Source organism: Mesitornis unicolor, unplaced genomic scaffold, assembly GCF_000695765.1.
Source record: "Mesitornis unicolor isolate BGI_N332 unplaced genomic scaffold, ASM69576v1 scaffold5752, whole genome shotgun sequence".
NCBI classification, from domain to species: domain Eukaryota; kingdom Metazoa; phylum Chordata; class Aves; order Mesitornithiformes; family Mesitornithidae; genus Mesitornis; species Mesitornis unicolor.
The window spans coordinates 75,583-94,541 of record NW_010171119.1 but is presented as its reverse complement, the minus strand read 5'-3'; the positions used below and the strand labels follow the sequence as shown (position 1 = coordinate 94,541).

General features: G+C 40.0%; 1 protein-coding gene across 1 annotated transcript in view; it reads right to left on the bottom strand.

The window, feature by feature from the left end:
- Window positions 1-2,110: 2,110 nt before the first annotated feature.
- The window catches only part of SLC25A33 (solute carrier family 25 (pyrimidine nucleotide carrier), member 33), a 17,121-nt gene continuing 272 nt past the window's right edge, over window positions 2,111-18,959 (bottom strand). Inside the window, exons 2-7 of the mRNA XM_010179912.1 lie at window positions 11,000-11,179; window positions 7,245-7,322; window positions 5,690-5,790; window positions 4,564-4,630; window positions 3,356-3,639; window positions 2,111-2,686 (exon numbers count right to left, since the gene is read on the bottom strand). Coding sequence (XP_010178214.1) covers window positions 2,484-2,686; window positions 3,356-3,639; window positions 4,564-4,630; window positions 5,690-5,790; window positions 7,245-7,322; window positions 11,000-11,179 — 913 coding nt within the window. The 3' untranslated portion in view covers window positions 2,111-2,483. The remainder of the gene's footprint in view (window positions 2,687-3,355; window positions 3,640-4,563; window positions 4,631-5,689; window positions 5,791-7,244; window positions 7,323-10,999; window positions 11,180-18,959) is intronic.

Sequence of the window (18,959 nt, the reverse complement as noted above, 5' to 3'; positions counted from 1 at the left end):
AATTCAGAAATTCTATTAGCTCCCAATACAGCTTATTAACCCCCTAACAAATTAATACTAATCCTGTCAGGGTTGGTAGCAAAGCTTAAAGAAAAAAAAGCCAAAATCCAGCAGAATTCCCCATTTTCCATCCGATTTAGACAGAACAAAAGTGAGTTCTTGCTTTTTCTCTTACCAAGTCCCAAACTCCTCAAAGAGGTTTGGGATCCCTCCCCTCATTCTCAAAAGGTATCAGCAGACTACACGTTTCTTTGCCTACCATTTCAAAAGTGAGCTGGTCTACTTACTACAAGTACAGAGGAATACTAATTTAAGAATGCAAATCTCAGAAAATGTTTCAAAGTAATACCACCACTGTCCTAGATCTCAAAAATAGAAACAGCACTGCATGACAGTTTTGACTCCTATGAAGAGACTAAAGCTTTTTGCTGCTCATCGTCTCCATAAAAAAGCCATGCCAGTTTTCAGTTACTCAACTGTTTCCTATTTTAGCTTAGGGGTAATCTGATATGTTCTTTTCAGTTTGACATAATAGAAATCAGTTATTTTTTGCAGTTTTGCCTCATAATGAGGTATACACATGTTCTACCCTCTTTGCACTATGCTCCTCCATCACATTGATGTAAAACATGACCTCAAGTACCAGTCATCAGCTGGGTCCTAATGAGAACAAACAGGAAGGTCTGAATCCAATTATCAGCCCATTCTATTTCTGCAACAAAATACTCGCCTGAAAACTTTATCTTATAAAAGACAGCCCTACTCACTACTAGGCTCTTTCTTAATGCTTTGCATGATCCTTCCAAGCCCAAACACCTTCGCTGCATGTGGTCCTTGATGCCAAAGACGTCCGTAAACACTTGTTTATGCTCAAGAACTCAACACCTGCTCAAATCATGAGAAGCTCTTTGTTCAGTTCAACAGCAGGGGAGACTGAAGCTGGGCTCAAATGCTGTCGTGTCTGTCTCAGCTGCCAAAGCAAATGACACTAATGAATAGGAGAGCATAGTATGGCAAAACACAAACCTACCCTTTGGAGTTCTAAAATATTTTATCCTGCACTACCAGTAATCATTCAAATACAATACTTTACAAGGTACTGCTGCAATACATGTGGTAAAGAGGCTATTAAAATTAAAAGCATATTCTAATATTTATGAAAAGACTACTCTCAAGTATGCAGGATATTTGACTTATAACTGAAAGAAGTGTATCATGACTACTGTTGAAGAATACCCCTTTGATATTGTGTCTTTGAAGGGGAAGACAGATATCGTATCTATATGAAACATGAAAACTGTCCAACAGGCTGCACTACGCTGGTGAATCCTTATTTCCTTTGTTAAGAAATCAAGTAATTACATTAAAAAACCCCTATTTACACAGGCTGTGCATTTTTTTGGTGTTAACTCCAGTGATGTGTCCATAAGATAACCTAGTATCTCATTCCCATCAGAAGCATTGCTCTACGAGGACATCAAATGAAGAGGGACATATTCCTGAGTACCGTTTCGCACAGCAGAATCCAGAACTGCATTTACACTCTATAGTTTGGGACCTATCTTATCCTTTCTTTCATTCTCCAGACCCCTAGCATTGAAGTATAAGGAAAATGTAACACCAAAGAGTAGTAAAAGGCTGAGGTCAGGATACATGACCAAGTTACTGCATCTCCTGGAATACCCACAGGGCAGCCAGGCCACAGTCACTGACTGTCCTTAGGCTCTCAGTCCTTCACAAAAGCAAGGTCTAAAAGCCAAGTCATGACAGATGTGTTTACACACACTAGCATAAGCATGTATCCTAAATGCATAGATGCATGCAGTACTGTAATTACATTTTGACTAAAAGCCTCCCACAATCATATTCCAGCAATATTGCCAGTGTAAGTGGTTTCTCTATAAGATTCTGGTGTGCCTATTTCATACCATCAAAACGGAGAAACTTACAGCAAGATTGTCCTACTTGAACACTCCAGGATGTTCACACAGCAATGAATGATGCACCTCGAATAAACCAGAACTACTCTCAAAGTTATTTGGGCATTAGGCTATTACAGTGCTTAAAAAAAAATGACATGACTCCAGCAGTAAGAAGACAGAGTTGCAAATTTCCAAACCAGCTCTTCTGCTGTTTTAATACAGTTTTAATAAACATCAGTCCAAGAGATAACTTCACAGGATGAGGTACATTCCTTGACCACACATGGCTGTGCTTAAGGAAAAGGACAAACATAAATTAAATAGTGTAATTTAATTTAGTAACAGTTTAATTATCATTAAGTTAAAAAAAAGTTATAATTAACTATTAACATTAATGACTTGTGACCTTTCAGAAAGCATAAATCCAAAAGGAAATATCCAGCAGGTGGTCACAGACTTGTAGTTTTCCCCACCAGCACCACCACCTGCATCAGTCTCTCAAAGGACTATTTGTTCAACGAAGAAATTGGTCTACAGTCTGTAACAGGAGTCTTTGCTCTGCTATTTTGCATTGTCTGCTAACAGATACACAATTAACTCATAGGTAGACAACACAATGGCTGTGTTTGGTATCTGCCGGATGAGTTGGGCAAAGAGTCCTCTGTAGAAGGTGAGATACCCTTCTTCACGTGCTACCAGGCGCGCTGTCTGAATGAAAGTCTTGTATTTAGTGCCTTCTTCTCGCAGCCGTGTCCGTATGACCTCTGCAGAAAAGTGAAACAGAGCCCCAAGTTAACAAGACTTAAACCTTCCCATTGAGAAACATGTCATTACCAGGAAAGAGCATGCAAAACCCAGGGACATTAAAACCTTCCTGTGCCAATTGCCTGCCAGTACTTTCAGCCATGGAATCCTGTCCTTCAGGCAAGAAGCAAAGTTAAAGCTGAGTTCCCTTTCATGTGGAATAAATGGATTATTTACTCATTCAAGCTGCTACAGAACTAAATGCTTCACTGATGCTCACATCATCAATATTGCCCTTTCTATAAAACCATGATAATATTTACATCTGTCCAAAACCAGTAACACTGCTCAGCCCACAAGTGTTACCCACCACTTGATCACAGAATCCCAAAGGCCATGGGTACTCAGTTAGATGAGGCTACCAGTGAGAACAAAAGCATTAGGCATTCAATCTTTGGGGAGCATTTTTTTTGAGTTGTTTTTAAACTAGGAAGTCCCAATCACCAACTATATGGCTAACTAGGAATGGTGGGACCAGTACTGAAAATGGCAACACATGCACATAGCACAATAACATGCATTTAGCCATTCGAACAACTAAGAATTTTACAGCTCTAAACCCCATCACTTGTCCTGGATTACAAGCAACAGCTGTTCTAATGCAGTCACAAATGGAAAAGTTGACATACCATGTGGATAAGCAATACAAGAGGCACAGCCCTTGGAAATAGCAGCAGCAAACATCAGTCCAAAGAAGTTTGTTGAGTTCCTTTCAGTCCCATTAGAAGGAGAAGAGTGCAGTTGGACTTCCTTTAAGTGCTTTTTTAAACTTTCATAAATAGCAAAGCAGATAATGGTCTCAGAAATCCCAGCATAGGAGGCAGTCAGGCCCCTATAAAAGCCGCGGATACCTTCTGTCTGGTAAACATATCTAGCACACTGCAAAGCATTCATTGGTTTTGAGCCCCTGACTCTAGAAAACAAACAGAACAGAGCATATAATGAGCCCAGAAGAATAATTCATATTAAAGAAAAAAAGTCATGGCTTTCAATAGTTTTTATAACTACAGAAATGGTTCGCTAAGTTTTACTCCAAAAATCATCTAGGAAAGCTGCATAGAGCAGGACTATCATCCCAAGAGTGAACACTTGGCTTTGCTAATTCACTAATACACACTCCTGATAATTCTTGCAGCTCAATTTCTATCCAGTCTGTCATAGTTCACACCAATGCTCTAAGAGACAATAAGCACTGAAGAGACACTGCTCTGTGTTAAACTAGTAATTCCATTTAAAGCCATCTTCAGCAGACCAAGAGACAGAGGTCTGCTACATGAGAAATGATCCTTCATTTTGAGAGGCAGCACTCAGTTCAAAGGTGCCACCCTGTGAAGTGCTGGAATTAAGTCTTATAAATTATTTAAGAGTTGTGGTGCCTTAAAGGATCCTTCTTATCTGACCTAACATGTCTTTGCAGGAAGGAATTTCCATTCTAAGCAGTTGTATTATTAGCAGAGTCCCTCATTGCTTCAATATCCACTGATGACTCTGAATCATTCAATTAAAAGATATTATTGTCAAATTATCTCTCTGTCTTCAGGAGGTAGGGTTAACAGCAATATGATGCTGAAGGAAGCAAAAGAACATTAAACCACTGCAACATTCTTCTAGAATGTTTTATGAAACTTAACTAACGTGGCTTCATCACAATTTAAAAACATCACTGTCCCTGTTTACAGCTACCTAGCTGTGTATCAGCAGACATCACAGTCAGGGAAGCACTCGGACAAGATCTATCAAAGTACAAAGAGCCATCAGTAAAAACATGAAAGTTCAGTTTTCCAGAGGCTCCCTTAGCCAGCCAGTGGCATCCAATCTCACTCAATCAGTTGCTTACTTTCGTTCCAGTTGCATTCTAGTTTTCACCATCCATATAGGATTCATCAGTGAATTTGTGATAAAGGCTGAAAAAGAGAAAAGAAAACCAAAAGTATAGCTGAATCCAGGTCGGTCCATTGCCATGGCAAACATGAACTTTATATACTGTGCAGTGAGACAGTTCTGGTTACCAGCTCTATCTAGAGGTTTCAAAAGACATGCAGGTGTGTAGCTTACAATCTCTCTTGTCAGAGAACCACCTCATGTTAAAGTTCAGGAGATTTCAACCAATGGCCTTGGAATTTCTTCAATCCTCAAAAAGGATTCTTCCTTTTTGCACCTATTTTAATATGTACTTCATGCCCTCAAAGACTATTGCAGCTAAGATTTCTTATTTACTGACTGGGTTTTAGAATAATAAAAGCAAACCTGTGAGGAGAACACACGTGTTAGTCTTTTGTTTTCCCCAAGGCTCTAGGTGGTGCCATTGAGCCATGTCATTAAGAGAATCCACCCATAATCAAGAGGTTAGTTTGGGAAAGATTATTTGTAATAATCACTCTGGTGACTGATGCTTGAGCTAGTAGAGCTCTTCTGCAGTATTTTTCCAAACTTTTTGCCAAAAGTTTGCTGGCATCTACTAATACTTTTTCTTCTTACATTCAAGGACATTACTACAGCATTGCAGTTGAAAAAAGTTCACCCCAAGTTAGTAAACAAAAATCTAGAAATACTTTATAAAGTGTTGAACAAGAAAACAGTTTCTCTGGAGACAAAGGAAGTTCAGAGCTAGCAAACTCCTGATTTCTGGCATATACAACCTCAAGCTAAGTGCATTTGCAGAACTCATTCATATACTACAATTAACCCGAGCTGTCAGCCAAGACCGGTGTGTTAGCCTAGGTCTTGTACAGGCAGACTGAATGTCCAGTCCTTGCCTTCTGATTCATTCTATTCCTTTCCTAACTATTGAGAGGGATAGAAGAAGTCTTGTAGCAACAACAGCTTGGAATAAATACTTTAAAGGATTAAGGTGCATCTCAGAGCCACGCAGGTACCAAAGCATGTATTGCCTGATACTGGTATGGGGCTGGATGCTGGGGTATTGCTACAGACCATATGGAAGATGAATTACAAATACATACCTGCAGAGCCTGCAGAGCAGACGTGAACAATGTTGCTGTTAGGCACAAAAATGCCATTAAATTGTTCTTTGGCTTTGGAGTAGCATCCAAAATAGACAGCTCTGGAGAAAAAAAAATAAAACTAAGAAAGACAAGGTAATACACACAATGTCAAATGAAACAAATTACTATTCTTCCCCCCAACTCCCTGAAAAACAATACTTTCTCTCCACATGACTGCTTTCAAGGACACGGGCTTTTTTTTCCTTTTTTCCCCTCCTTACCTGACTTGACACCCACAGGGTAGAACCATCTTACTTTCACACCAAGTCTGTGATGGAAGGCAACATGGTCTTGCAGAAAAATCAAGTCAGCCTTGATACCTACACCAGCTCTGGCATTAAACACAATTTGTACACTTGGGAATGTCACTTTGCCACCTGGAGCCTATGTTTTCTACACATTTGTTCAGCACTGTAGCTGTGTTAGCAGCACTTTATGCTTTAAACTTAACCCTGGACTGCAATAAAAAAGTTTTACACACCTCAATATGGTAAGTAAAAAGCTGTCTGAACCAAGTATGTTCAGAACATCGCTCCTTGAAGTGAACTGCTAGAGAAAGGTGGATGTTGGTGGCTACAATTTGGGAATTTCCATAAAGTACCTTATTCTAATCTTATGGAAGAATATGAAGGAACACAGAAGACAGAACAAGACAGCTGCATGAAAAAGGAGGCAATCTTGTATTCAGATGCCTGCTGCAAAGATTACCTGTACAGAAAGAGGATCCCCCACTTCCAGAGGGAACATCCCACCTACTAGGCAAGAGGCCAGAGAGGGAATACGCCACTCTTCAAGTTCCTTTTTAACTGGTTCAATTTCAGACAGAGAACACCTGCCAATTTCTTGATTGCTAACAAGCCTGAACATTTTCTAGGCACAAAGATCTTCAGCCCTGCCAAGACTGGGACAATCATAGGTACACATGGAAACCATTTAGGTGCATGTAAGACTTCCAAATACAAACTAGCTTTGTAGCTACTTTTGTTGTTGCTGTTTAAAAAAAAACACACACCCTCCCCACTTTGGGGTTATGTGGGAGCAAAGCAAGTCTTTCCCCTTCAGCTGCAGTTTGTCATTTGAGAAGAATTTAGGCAATCAAGGACCAGATATGTACTCCTCTCCCCTGGCATCTGCATCTAGCTCCTAACTCAGTGTTTGACAAGCACTTTTATGTATTCACAGGGAAGTAAGCAGATCGTATTAGAAAAATGCAAATACTAATCCTATCGATTTTTCTGCACTACTTCCTCTTGTTTTCTTGAGTATATGGTAAGTGGCTCTTCCAATGACTTGGAAATTCAGTGACTTATTTAATCTTCACCTTACAGTGTTATACAACGGTAAAGCAGATTTTCAGAATTATTTCTTGGTATGTATACTGTTGCAGTTCACATGCACAAATCCCAGTGTACAAATGGGATAGCTTCATGACCTATTTATTTGAATCACAAATGCATTGCAACATTTGGGTTGGTACCTTAAATGTGTCTTTTAGCAATAGTTTAATATTTACCTTGATGGTGCAACTCCAACCAAGTTTGGACCCAGTCCTCGGAATAGTGACCTTGGTCCTTCTTTTTCCAGAATTGACCTTAAAATGAAAACAAACAGGGGAAGAAAAAAAAGACAGTATTTGGGTTAAAAGTTATGCCTCTTGTTCTGTTAGTTAAGAGAACTGTACAAAAGCATTAAGTATTAATTGCAAAGTTGTTAGCTTTAAGCTACATAACATACCTGAAGATTAGCAGAATTATACACTACTGAATAAAAGCCACTATACCATGAAACTTCAGTGTACAACAGGAAAATCCCTGTGAGTAGAGGTTATAATTTCTATTCTTTGAAAGCCGTCAGGAATTGGATTAAAGTTTCATGGAAAATCCAATGACAGTTGTCTCTAATGAACAAAGAATATTTTTGGCATTCTCTGTACCTAAGCAATTCAGGAGTTTGCTTCCTGTATACAGGCACGAAAAAAAAGGTAAATCCTTTTCTCTTTCACAATTACCTAATGATGTGTTTCTTCCCTTCAGAGTGAAAGACAAATTTGGCAACTGTATTATAAGCTATGTCTCCCCAGGTAGTTCAGGGATATCTGCTTTTGAGGGCATTTAAAATAGTTCACATCATCTTTCCCAAGTAAACTCCAACTACAGAGGCACTGTTGTGAATCACTGTCAGGACTGGACTTCATGATCAGGTGTAAAGCAGGAAGATCACCAAATAATACTTTTCTGGAGTTCTGCAATTGCTAAAACCCAGGTTTCCAAAGCCATTTCCACCCATCTTCTCCTCACTCATCTGAAGACACGCTGGGCTAGGACTTCTCTGAAGAAGATAAACTAGAGGACAGCTTCCCCAGCAGCTGCTCAGTTTTGTATAATACCTTGCTGAAGTGCCTCAATAAAAAAGACTTATCTTAGAAATTCCTTGCAGTACTAACAGCAGACATATTGACAAGGATTAAAATAACATCCAACACTAGTGAACAACCAGTGGAAGCCAGGTACAGTCCAGTAATCACTGCGATTTCAGTGCACGATCTGCTAGACAGTAGCACTCTTCACGGAACTCACCATGTGAAAACCACGCACTAAAATCCAGATAACACTGGGCTCCACATGCAGTTCACATGCACCTGTTGGAACTGCCAGTTTTTTGGAATTTGCTTTCTAGGTCATTAGCACTGTTGAGAATGTTTCCCACGGATTCCAAACCCAAGCTCATTTGACAGAAGTGGATACAGAAGCTTCTGAAACACTTTTTCTGCAGCAGAGTTGAACTTTCTGTGTAAACTCCAGGGCTGAGTGTCTCCAAGGAGACAGATCCACCAACTAGTTGTTCTTTGTCACTTAACAGTCACGACTGCAGATTCCAGCTGGGGTGACTCATCAGAATCTTAAATGGATTAGACAAAAACAGCGTGTCCTTCTAGAGTGCTTTCTATTCAGCAGCAGGCTTAACCTGCCCTCCCAAGTACCTACTTTCTTTCTATTTACAGCAGTTAGGGGCTTTCATACTCAACACTTCTACCTCTTACAAAGCAATTTTATATGCAGGGCTCTGATGGCTGCTTCTTTAGCCATACAAATTTTCCCAAAGCAGAAGGCCCAAGTCATATCCAGTTTGGCAATACATGCATGACCAGGATCAAGAAAAGGATGGAAGAGTAAAAGCAACTTCACTTCTTTCTTCATACATTTGTATTTTATCAGAAGGATCATAATCAACAGCATTATCTGTTCTTCATAGGTGCTGCCTGCAAGGGAATGACAGCATTTTTTTGCTCTCTCTCCTCAATCCTCTGAAGTAAGCAAGTTGAAAACTCAGTGATACATGCAGCTGGAGCAATTCCTGAAGTCAAATGAAATCAAGATCATAGCCACCAAATTTGATGAGCTTAATAAATGTATTAAAGGTTGACCCAATTTTAAATAATTCTTTCTCTCCCTGAAAAAAAAAGACAACCCCAGAAAAAGATAGACCAAGAGAATGAAGAGTCTTGTGCCTTAAAAGTTTTCACTTCCCTTAGTTACAGCTGCCTAAAGTCCAATGCTGCAAGGTGAAAACTTAGCAAGGGAAAGGAGATGAAAAATCAAAAAGGCAGCTGGCACTACCTCACATATTCAGTCACGAATTGCTCTGGACTCACCTCTAAATAGACAAAGAAATGTTTGGCAGGGGAAAGAAGCACTGTTTACAATACAGAAACTCAAGTCCCAGAATGACTCTAACCAGATAGTTCTGCAGAGAATTTGAATTAGCGCTGTACTGTTATATAACTGTGCAGCTTCTCCCCAGGCAATCTGCCAAGCGTGCTGGCCTTACATAAAATCATTCAACTTGCTTCGCTAGTCGGTATTTCCTTTGGCATTTCTGCTACCTGATCTAAACAGGACCTCTCTGCATCACCCTGGGGTGCCCAACGATTCAAATAAACTCAGTCCATTTGCGTGAGGTCTGAATCTTAAGTTCATGGTGCTTTGATATGAAGTACAGTAGAAGTGATTTGGACTTCAGAGTTGCTGGTAAAACTATCAGCAGTCATAGGCTAGATGATTTCATGTTTCTTCTTCATGAATACATTATGGAACAGCTGGAGCATCAACTGCTGCAGTCTGAACCACACAGAAGGCTTTTAACAGAGATGGTAAGTAATACAGGAGTAGATAGGACAGATGTATAATAATAATAATACTTAGCAAAGACAACATTTAATAGCCAACAGAGGAGAGCTCATTAGGTCAACTATAGCTGAGGAAAAGATGAAAGCTTCCACGACCCCAATTAGACATTATATTTTAGTAAATATAATGCAAAATACACTTTTGCAAACACACTCCTCTAAGTTGCACCCTCTCCCTTCAGTTTCAGTTATAGATCATCCATACAAGAGTGCAGACAAGCAAAACTTGAAATATATGGGAACACAGAATTCCAGTGGTTATCTGGTTCAAACTGATGCTTGAAGCAGGGCCAGCTTCAGAGACAGACCAGGGGCTGACATGTACCACTAAGTGCAGAGAATCAGAAACCTCATTACAATGCTGGTCCATTAAGGTGAAGGGAAGGCTACAGGCTCTTACTTTTATATGACGCTCCAAAGAAAGAGGCTTCAAGAGAGGAATGAAAACGTCCCTGCATCAAACAGGGCAGCCATAGCAAGAAGTACCTCTACCAGCTACTCAAAGTAAACTGTGAATGGCTCCAGGAAAAAGAAAAAGGCAGCCTATGTGGCTTATTCAGTCCTCCAATCATTTACCAAGAATTGGCCCCAGCTAGCAAGGATTACCTGTTCCAATGCTCAAAGGAGACAGTAAACATGATTAGTCCCAATAAAAGACAAAGATGATACTTCTCAGTGTTGAAAGAGAGAAAGCCCATTCCTCCAGAATATTTTCTGTGATAGTTCCTACAAGCTAGGGCATATCAAGAGTTTACAGTATGTATTTATGTATTGAACCCTAGGAAGTCATAACTACCAAGAAGCCTAAATGTGAGGAGTCAAATCAATTCACTTTGGAAAGTTTCCAAGTGGTGGAAACATACTTTTGTGGAGATTCAAAGGAATGCTCAGGATTCCTTAGTACGTATGTGTTTTAAAAATCATAATTTACCTTTCTACTGCTGAAGGCAGAAGCCCAGCTGACACAAATCCTACCAGTGCAAGTCTGGAGCAAAATTTGTATTCCATGTTTGCAGAGAGGAACTGAAAACTCAGATCACTGCTGTCAAGCAACACTGAATAACAGGAAGAGCAGTACTTACTTGAGAACACTAAAGAGCCCAGGTGATACAGATGTCGGTCTGACCATCCCATCACCACTGACGGTCCCCAGCTGAACTTGTGAGTAGTAGACAGCCCGGAAGGCTAGCTTTGAAGATTGGAGCCTGGTCTTTATTACCTCTAAAGGACAGGTAAAGATGGCACCAACTGTTCCTCCACATCTGCAAAATACAATTTAAACAGAAGACAAAGTCAGGAAAACATAGCTGCACAGATGTGTCAAATCACAGCACGGTGTTATAAGTAAAATCTGAAGACTTGTCTCCAGTTGCTTTGCACTGTTGTTCAAATTTTTAGGAAGCAGGGCAGTTTTGGCATCAGGCAAGGGAGACTGTTCCCAAGCCCTGGGTGAAGGGAGAGAAGGTTGAGAAACTGTTATACTGATCATGTGTAGTGATTAGATTGGTAAACACAAAGATGATAACCCAGCACTAACAAAAAATCCCTGGCTGACCATCTGCTGGTCCCATGTTTTGCCAGGACTTGGAATTCTGCCTGTAAAAACTTCAGAGGCATCCATGTTTCAGAGGTTGTTGTCCTAAAACAGACATACCCTTGGACTGATTTTTCTTATGGGAAGCAGGAAACTGGCAGATGAGAAGAAGCCACTGGGGATTTGGACACTGTAAAGTGAAAACATGGCAATATAATTCTTCACCATTTCAGTACTTACGATTAAAACAACTGTCTCCGGAAGCACCAAATATCAAAACCACAGTAAGGCCTTCTTAAAAATAATTGGTATAAACTACTTCTGGGAGGATGGAGGTAAAAAAGCTGCAAGGACGGAAGGAAGGTGGGAAAATAGAATAGGGCAGAAAGGCCACTAAAGAACAGGATTCCCGTACTCTGATAACAAAAGGACAAAACCAGAATACCATACACCCCACATATGTGTGTGTGTATATGGACCTACACATATAGACACAACGCCACACATACATATATATATGAAGAAGAAATAAATGATCCTATAATAGGCATATACTCATCTTAATGTAGTCAGGCTAAGCCTCAGAGAAAGAGCACCAGACCAAGAATATAAGGTGTACAAGTCCTAATTTTCCTTTTAATCAGTGATCTGGAAAGTAACTGGTCAAATAATTTCTCTCTCTTTGGCTGCTCCTCTTTGGTAATTGAATGGCCCTTCTGTCAAACTTCACAATTAAACATAATGTTGAGGTTGGCTAAAATGCACTATATCTAAGTTATATAAATCAAACACACTGGGACTTCAGATGACTTAACTAAAGATTTCAGCTTTTTCCCAAAGGGCGTTTACTACAGCTGAATCGATTGACTAGGAAATATTTTCTTTGTTTACACAAGTGTCAAAGCATGTGATCCCTTAGAAAACATCATGAGTCAACAACTTATTTCTCTGATATTAATGTGCAAGTGTAATTTAAGTAGTTTTCCATGAAAGGCAGATGAATTTTAAAAAAATTCTATCCTTTGTTTCGGTCATAAAAAACCCTATTGCTTGCTAGAGTCATAAGAAGTTTGCATGCATTAATTTGGGAACAGGGATCCATAGAAGGACATTAATAAAGGTACTAGTACATATTTTCTAAAGCCCCATCTATACATGAACTATTTACTAGGATAATTTTTTTTAAACACAAGGAAAATGGTAATCAAAGAATGGCAAAAAAAAAAAGCCCCAAACCAAGTTCTAGGTACATACCAGTTTATAAATTGCTTTATCCAGTACAGCTTATTTTGCTTGCTGTATGTCATATCAAACATTAACCAGTCTTTGCCAAAACCCTGAAGCCCCTGCATTTGCACTAGCAGCCATAACTAAGCCTTGTTAGTTGGCATCTTGCATTTGCATCAACAGCCATAACTAAGCCCAACACTTCTGCTTTGACTGTTGAATCCAGTCACAAAGTTGTGAACAGAACTAGGTACACAGCAGCTGAAGTTGTGTCATTTGGCTCAAAAATGACAGTGTTCACAGAGACCTTATCAGGCCTCTGATTATTTTGTGTACTGAACTAGGGCTTGGACACAAGCCTTCTGGTGTGTCAGTACTACTTCGGGGGACATCGCTTCAGTTTACCTTTCTCTGTTTTGTCAGGTGCATCTCACATTGCTCACATTGTTTCTCTGAAACAAGATCTTGGGGGAAAAAAAAAGAGAAGTCAGGAATAGCTTCTCCAGCAAAATCTTCCCTGTTGCCACAGTTCACACAACTCAGAGCAGAAGGTGTTTTGAGGATCCCTCTTGTGGATCCCCACTGCCATCTTTCCTACTATGTACATCCAACACAGACACAAGCATTTATAATTAACACTTGACTAATCAACATATTCAAGAAAAATTGTAAGTCTGTGGGAACTCGATGAAGAGACTTTGATTGCCTTAATTCCCAACTCATTCATCTGCGCTCCACTACTGCGTACTCCGTCTTCAGTCCTCATTTATTTCACATTTATGAACATTAAAACGGTACTTTCACAGTAACAATTCTTAAATTCAGAACACTGAAACTCAGCTTGCTGTTTCCGAACTAGCAGCTGCTCAGTCTAGAGGTACATCTTGCCATACAATTCTTTAGCCTCTCTGGAATATTCCCTCCTGCATCAGCTCTCTTCTGGCCTCCCTGGCCCCCTCCTTGCCTTTCATCCTTGTAGTTAGATAATCCAGTTAATTTATGCTGTCTTTAAGTACTTCTGGTAATGCATATGTAATCCTCTGATATTCAGCACAATGAGTTAACATCTGCATCATCAGTTTTAACAGCTCAGAGTTTACTCTGTCAGCGTGACATTTAAGAAGAAAGCATTATCCAACAGAGCAATTCTTGGAATGTCAACAGGGTGCATATATTACGTCCCACATATAAATACACAGCAGATAGTTCAAGTAAGGACTTGGGCAGCTTTTTCAGATGAGCTGATTTTCTTCCACATGGGAATTCTATGCATCAGACCCTGGTGTAGCTGTTTCCCTGGAAAGATGCCTGAAAAATCTCACACTGTGCATAAAAGAAACACTTTGTATTCCCAGGGTGTTCCAAGTGCCTACATCTAGGAAGAACGGAGAAACAACCAGCCTTCCTCAGCTACAAACCCAGAAAGATTCAGACTCTGGCTATGCAGCCAGATGAACGTGATTTGGGAAAATCTTATGCTGCAATCAAGGCAAAACCTCAAAATCTTTATACCGGTTTGAGCCAAGTGTGGGGTTTTTGCTACATCAGTGCAGAACTACAGTTCCAGAAATGTTAAGCAGTGTTCACTGCACTAGCCTCTTGCAAAAATCCCAAAACAACATTTATATCTGTCCTTAGTCAAAAGATAGAAACCTTCCCAGAAACAAAACACTATAGCAGAGCACCTTCAACAGGTTATGTGGCAAATGCATAACTAGAGGTTACCAGCCATGCTCTGTATCACAGATACAAAATCTCTTCAACATGAAACACCCAACAATTCATCAGCTTTGACCAGTCACATACTGCCAGAAAAACCGTACTTGTACTTCAGGCTTTGAATGCCTCTCCTAGTTACATGATGGGCTAGACACGTACCACCATTAGAGCAGTAAAATACAGTTCTCTGCTTTGTACAAACAAAGCAACTAAGGAAACTCTTGGTCTTATGAATATGAAACACACGTTGTGTTTATGGAGATAGATAATGTACTATGCATTAAGAGCTGCAAAAAAATATTTACTCCCACAAAAACAAGACACTGTTTAAAAAACATGCCAAGGATGTAAATCTCAAAAATCAAATGCCAATTTTTCTCTTGCTGCCAGCTTTCTATCTTCACAAATTCCACCCCCCATATACCAATGACTTGCATTTGAAATAAACTCCAGCACCCACCAGCACAATTGATATTGTCAAGAATTGTAATTAAGAGTAGGATTTACTTCATCTGTCCTAGATTTAATCACTGAGCAATATTCTCAATACAAATAACACACAACAGCGAACGTTAAACGAAGTTCTGCAAAACAAAAAAGAAAAGCATCCAAACCTTTAATGATCTTCCAGTAGAGTACCACTGATTTTACCAAGATCATCAGCAAAGATGATGAGCTGCTTGGTTAGAGGAACCATAACTTATAACCTAACCTGACACATCTTGCTGTGTGAGCATTTGAAATGATACCTCTCTCCCCAAACGATAACAACTACTCTCAATTCTTAACAGTGAATTTTTGACAGACTGGAGTCAAGTGAAAAGCTTGCAAGAGAAGTATTAGTGCAAACAGTCTGGCAATTATACTTAATGGGCCACTTTAAGAACCAGGTTGACAAGTATATATCAATTCACACTTCATGGATGGCTTCAAACCTCAAAATACACCTTGGGAAATCATTTGGTACTATTGACTGGATCCCTCTGATGGATTCAGAAGTGTGTAGAGCTCCCTGAACTGAGCTGCAAGACCCTATCCCACTGAATTCAGTAGCACAGCCAAGCACACAGCTAAGCCATGGCACTAATGGTTGATTGAGAAAATCAACCTATGCCCACAGAGACAGATGTCACTATGCCCGCAATTCAAAGCGGCTCAATGTCACCAACCTTTCCAAAAATATGCTTGCAACTCTTTTACAGGTGGCTTAAGCCAGCTTTCTACCTAAGGTTGCTTTTCAGAGCCATAGGAGCAAGGGAGTTACAGACTTAGGCCTCAATATCAAGACAGAAAAAATATTGCAAACATGGTTTTATTCAAACAAACATTTCCCCCCTCCCAGTTTGAGCCAAACTACTAAAGAATACACGTCACACAGTACCTAGATGCAATCAAGATTAGAAGTCTGTTCCCAGTTTTTGCCCTCTGCTGTTTCTACGAAGGGCACTGCAGCCTCTAAATACCACTTCTTAGAAAATCCCTGTAGTAAACAGTATTATTCCAGCTGGAAAGACAGCATGGAGTAACCTCTGCTGCAGCCTAGTCCACAGTTCTTTCCCCAAACAAAAATAAGCAACAATTGCATTGACTTCAGCAGGGAAGCAGGAACCCAAACTTGTAAACATGTTTACATCTGTTGTGCAACTCAGGCATCATTCTCTTCGCTGCTTCTGAAATCTTCCCTGCCCTGAGAACCATCTTCCCATCAAAATCCCAGGACCTTTTGGTTTGCTGTTGCTATTCGTAAGCCTTAAAAGGAACTAATAGAAACAAAACGAAGCCAGTGAGTCTGTCTGCCTATAATACGTTGGCTAATAGGAAGCCATCTCTTTCAGCAACTGGAGAACATTTTCCAATATGCAAGTGCATTTCATCACTCCTAGCTTCTGAGGTATTAAACACTTCTATTCTGGCCATGAAGTTTAGCTGAGGCTGGGCTGCCTTTTTCGTGCGCACATAAGGATACTGCATTACACCCTCTTAAACTGACACCTCACCCCATCCTCACCTTCACAGGAAGCTGTCGTAATACCAATAATGTCTCTATTAAAATTATTTCTAATGAATGTGCTGCTCTGCTTTATCTGCAAAAAATACTTTACAACTGACCAAAGGTTAGCATCTTACACAACTTCTAAAGTATTCTGAACTTCCAACGCTTTCTTCTGCTGGAGGGGTAGCTTTATCCAAGGTCCTGGTTCTCAGCCAGCTTTATGTCACGATATAACCCATGTATTAGAATAGCCTTCTCGGAAAGAAATTGCAAAGGTAAAGGTATTTGAAGGACTGAGGAAGAACCTCAACAGAGACTATTACTCTAACGCTAACAATTCTTTCCAAGACACCTTTGATGATGTAATAGATGTAGCAAAATATTATCATAGCTGAGCTCCTTTAATCAGATTTTATGGAGCAGGCATCCTTTACTACTACTACTAAAAACTAAAATGCGCAAGGTAGACGTGGCACAGAGCCTCATATCTAATATGATTTGGGTTTCCAGCTTGCCTATCTGCTGGCTGGTCCAGCACCCCTCCAAACACATCACACATTTCCTACTACTTTTCAGCTTCCTACTACATTTACAGCTTGGGCAACAGTCTGAAACTGATGCTCAATTTCTTTTCTATCCAGTGAGCCCTAAGTCTGCATTTCTCACCTGAAAATCAGAGATAATTCTATCAGTAGATATGTACACACAGGATACAGAAATTCAGGGGCTTGAACAGGGAACTGCTCTGAAATAAATTGCCTGGATGGTGGGGGTGTGTGTGGTGGACTAAGTGCTTTAGCACTGGCTGGTGCATGGGAAGACTAAATTTGCTGTCTCATTTTCCTTTCTGTAATGTCACAGCAAGGTAAATGATGGTACACTTTTCTGTGCCTCTGTAAATAACAAGATATGCAGAAAAAGAATCAGCAATGAACATTTAAAGGCTTGTGTACCCTAAAAGACAATCTCTTTCCTCTGTGCTGTATTTTCATTGCTGCTTTAGAAATAGATCAGTCTTATTATACCTGAGTGGTCAGTGAGATACTCCCTGCTGTGTTTCTATTCTTTCTCTCCATGCTTTTTCAAGAACAGATCGGACCTGGTGACTTCCTAGGCCTGCTGCAGAAAACAGCTGTCTACTAGGATCATTAGAGAAGGTAGAGGGTACATTCAATGAGTAAGGAAGATGCTGATCACCCAGTACTAGATTAAAATATTGATGAGTTTAAAATTCCTATTTATTTGTAGTCTGAGGAGTTATGTGAGGACACCTAGAGTTCTGGATAGGTATTGTTACTATCCAAACAAGTTGCATGTGTACATTCAGGTCCAGTTTCTGTCACAGGCTTCAGGCACTACAGTAATGAAAGTGGCTGGGGGGTTGAAGAGAGGACTAAACCAAACACAGAGTATTCAAGTCAGCAGAACAGTGTATCTGGAAAACGTATCTTTGTTTGGTTTGATGTTATATTAAATGAACCTACTGCTCCAGGGACGTGACAGAGGAGACTGAAGTCTCCTGTTTAGCAACAGAAGAAACTATGATCTACTACTAAACAGTTTTAAACTATTACTATATTTCATGTTGGCTCCCTAACTATTGTCAGCTGACAAGCACTACAGAAAATTCTACTAACTAGATAGTCTAAACCATTAAAAAAATATTAAAACAAAAGAAGATTTCTGTTAAGGGCAGAAATGCATACAACAGAACTTACTAAACATAAAACAGAAGATTTTTTTTAAATTTACTTTTAATTCATAGCATAAAATTATCTTACAGGACTATGATCAAAATTACCGTAATAAGTTAATTAACAAGGCTTTTTGGGAAGGTCTTTGGTTAGTGGTTTGTGGGTGGGTGGGGTTCTTACTTTAAGCTTTTTACACAACAGAAGTATGTTTACAACTGCTTGCAAGAACTTCAAAGAAGTGTCCCAGCACACCATGTCACTTCACTCAGAAGTATCAGGCCCTCCTCTAACTCTCTTTTGGAGAGAGTTTTTTTCCCTTCTTCCTTTTTTAAGCTTTTTGGTATAATTATATGGATCAGGTAGTTACACAGCTTTTACTATTAAAAGCCTTCACTGTTAACTGTCACCTACGCAGAGCTTATTAAAGTGTTGTGCAAAGACGTCCCTTTACAAAATCAAGCTACAGTCCATCAAAAAGCATAAAGCCTGCTGTGTGGACAACGCTTTTTGGATGACATCCCTCAATTCCTGCTTTTTTTTTAGCAGGAGTCACACAGGAGGGCAGGATTTAAAGTGTTTCATTTAAGAGCTGGATGTCACAACTATGTAAGATTTTGGAATTATACATAGCTAAATGTCACTACAGCCCAACTAACCCTGCCCAGCGCTGACCTCAAGTCGCACCATGATCCTTCCTTACCCTTCCTGCTTGACTCGCTAAGGATGTCTTTTCTAATTCTGGAAAGGCATCACCGGCCTTGCCTCCTCCACACAGACAGCGAGGGGAAGGTTGCCTGCCGGTCACCGCGGGGGCTGTTCGGAGGGCGCGCACCGTAACGAGGGAGCCGTTGGAAAAAAGGCGGACTACGCTCGGC